Genomic DNA, 1,321 nt, shown 5'->3' with positions numbered 1-1,321 from the left:
CACGGTGCGGGGCGTGGCGGGCAGCCAAGCCTCCGACCGCGGCGCGGAGCTTCTACGCTGGGCGCCTCGCCACCGTGCGCCGGCGCTTCCGTCGCCACGCGGTGCGTTTCGGCACGTTGCGTGAGATCAAACGCCCGGTCGTTCTCACTGCCTTCCTCCCGTTGCTGTTGCTGCTGCTGCTGCAGCTCACACTGCTGCTGGTGTGGCTGAGATGGAGAACTGTAGGCATCGCTGCTGTGCATCTCCTGCCGCTCACTCTCGGCTATCTCCCGCTTGGGCGAGAGTGAATCGGCATGGCTTCCGCCTTCGGCAACCACAAGGGACGCACGCACAACTTCTTCTCGTTTCGCACGCACCTCGTCTGGCACTCTCATGACGTTCTTGACAAACACACCGAGGGCCCTTTTGCGCAACGCAGATGTCAGATCGCGGAGAAGCGGGATGCCTGACATCAGAGAGGCGCTGCCACGTTGCATGTGGCGCGGCCCCGTAGCGACAGCGCGAGAGCTACGACGCCCGGCAGAACCAGCAACAGCTGCTGCTGAGACCTCTGCCTCAACGACTTCACGAAGGGCCACATCGCCCACGAAACTCTCCGCCTTGCCATTTGCAAACTCTCGCGTCCCCTCATCACGGAAGATGGGGCTCAATCCTCCTTCCTCCGGCACGCTGCAGGAGCCGATGTTCAACGCCAGCGAGCAAACAAATGGTGCACCACCCGGGAAGGGCTGATGAACGCGCCGCAACTTTCCACAGCAGTCGCAGCTGATCCAACAGAAGGATGCCACCACAGCAGCATCGTTGTGGATAAGCGTGTTAAGGTGCTGCGTTACTCGACCACTATGCGAAGGCTCTGCAGCAGATTCAAACGGTTCATACGTTTCATTCTTCAGGTCGACTCCACCTTGTGGTTTCCTGGCGAGACGCTCACTGCGCCGTCCGTGAAGCTCCTTTGTCAGTTCTTCATTCAGGCGCTGCTGCTGGGGCTCCAGAGGCCCGCGTTGCCGAATGCTTTTACTCAGGCTACTACCAGCACCACAGCTTCCCTTCTCATTGCCCTTGACACAATCCATGGCAGTATACAACTCACCTAGCCACTGCTCCCGCAAGTCTGCCCACACATCTTCCAATGTACAGTAAATCCACTGACACGTAAAGTTAGCGGGATTTGGAATAAAGTACGTGTGTCCCTCTTCTTCCTCATTATGGTGGCACTGTTTGCCTTGCTTGGCAACATCGACAATTTTTTCATAATGCTGTCGCAGCCGAGGCGAGCGCCATTCATCCCGAGACTCTTCCTTCCCACCCTGTTGCCGCTCCC

At 58.6% G+C, this 1,321-nt stretch overlaps 1 protein-coding gene across 1 annotated transcript; it reads left to right on the top strand.

Annotated features, from left to right (window-relative positions):
- Window positions 1-731: 731 nt before the first annotated feature.
- DQ04_18391000 (hypothetical protein) lies at window positions 732-1,094 on the top strand (the record flags this gene model as incomplete). The annotated part of the gene is made up of 1 exon (XM_009317701.1): window positions 732-1,094. The coding sequence occupies one exon, from the start codon at window positions 732-734 to the stop codon at window positions 1,092-1,094; it is 363 nt and encodes a 120-aa protein (XP_009315976.1).
- Window positions 1,095-1,321: the final 227 nt, after the last annotated feature.

The sequence above is a fragment of the Trypanosoma grayi genome (assembly GCF_000691245.1).
Source record: "Trypanosoma grayi strain ANR4 Tgr_1839_V1, whole genome shotgun sequence".
NCBI lineage: Eukaryota > Euglenozoa > Kinetoplastea > Trypanosomatida > Trypanosomatidae > Trypanosoma > Trypanosoma grayi.
This window is presented reverse-complemented; position numbering and strand designations above follow the sequence as displayed.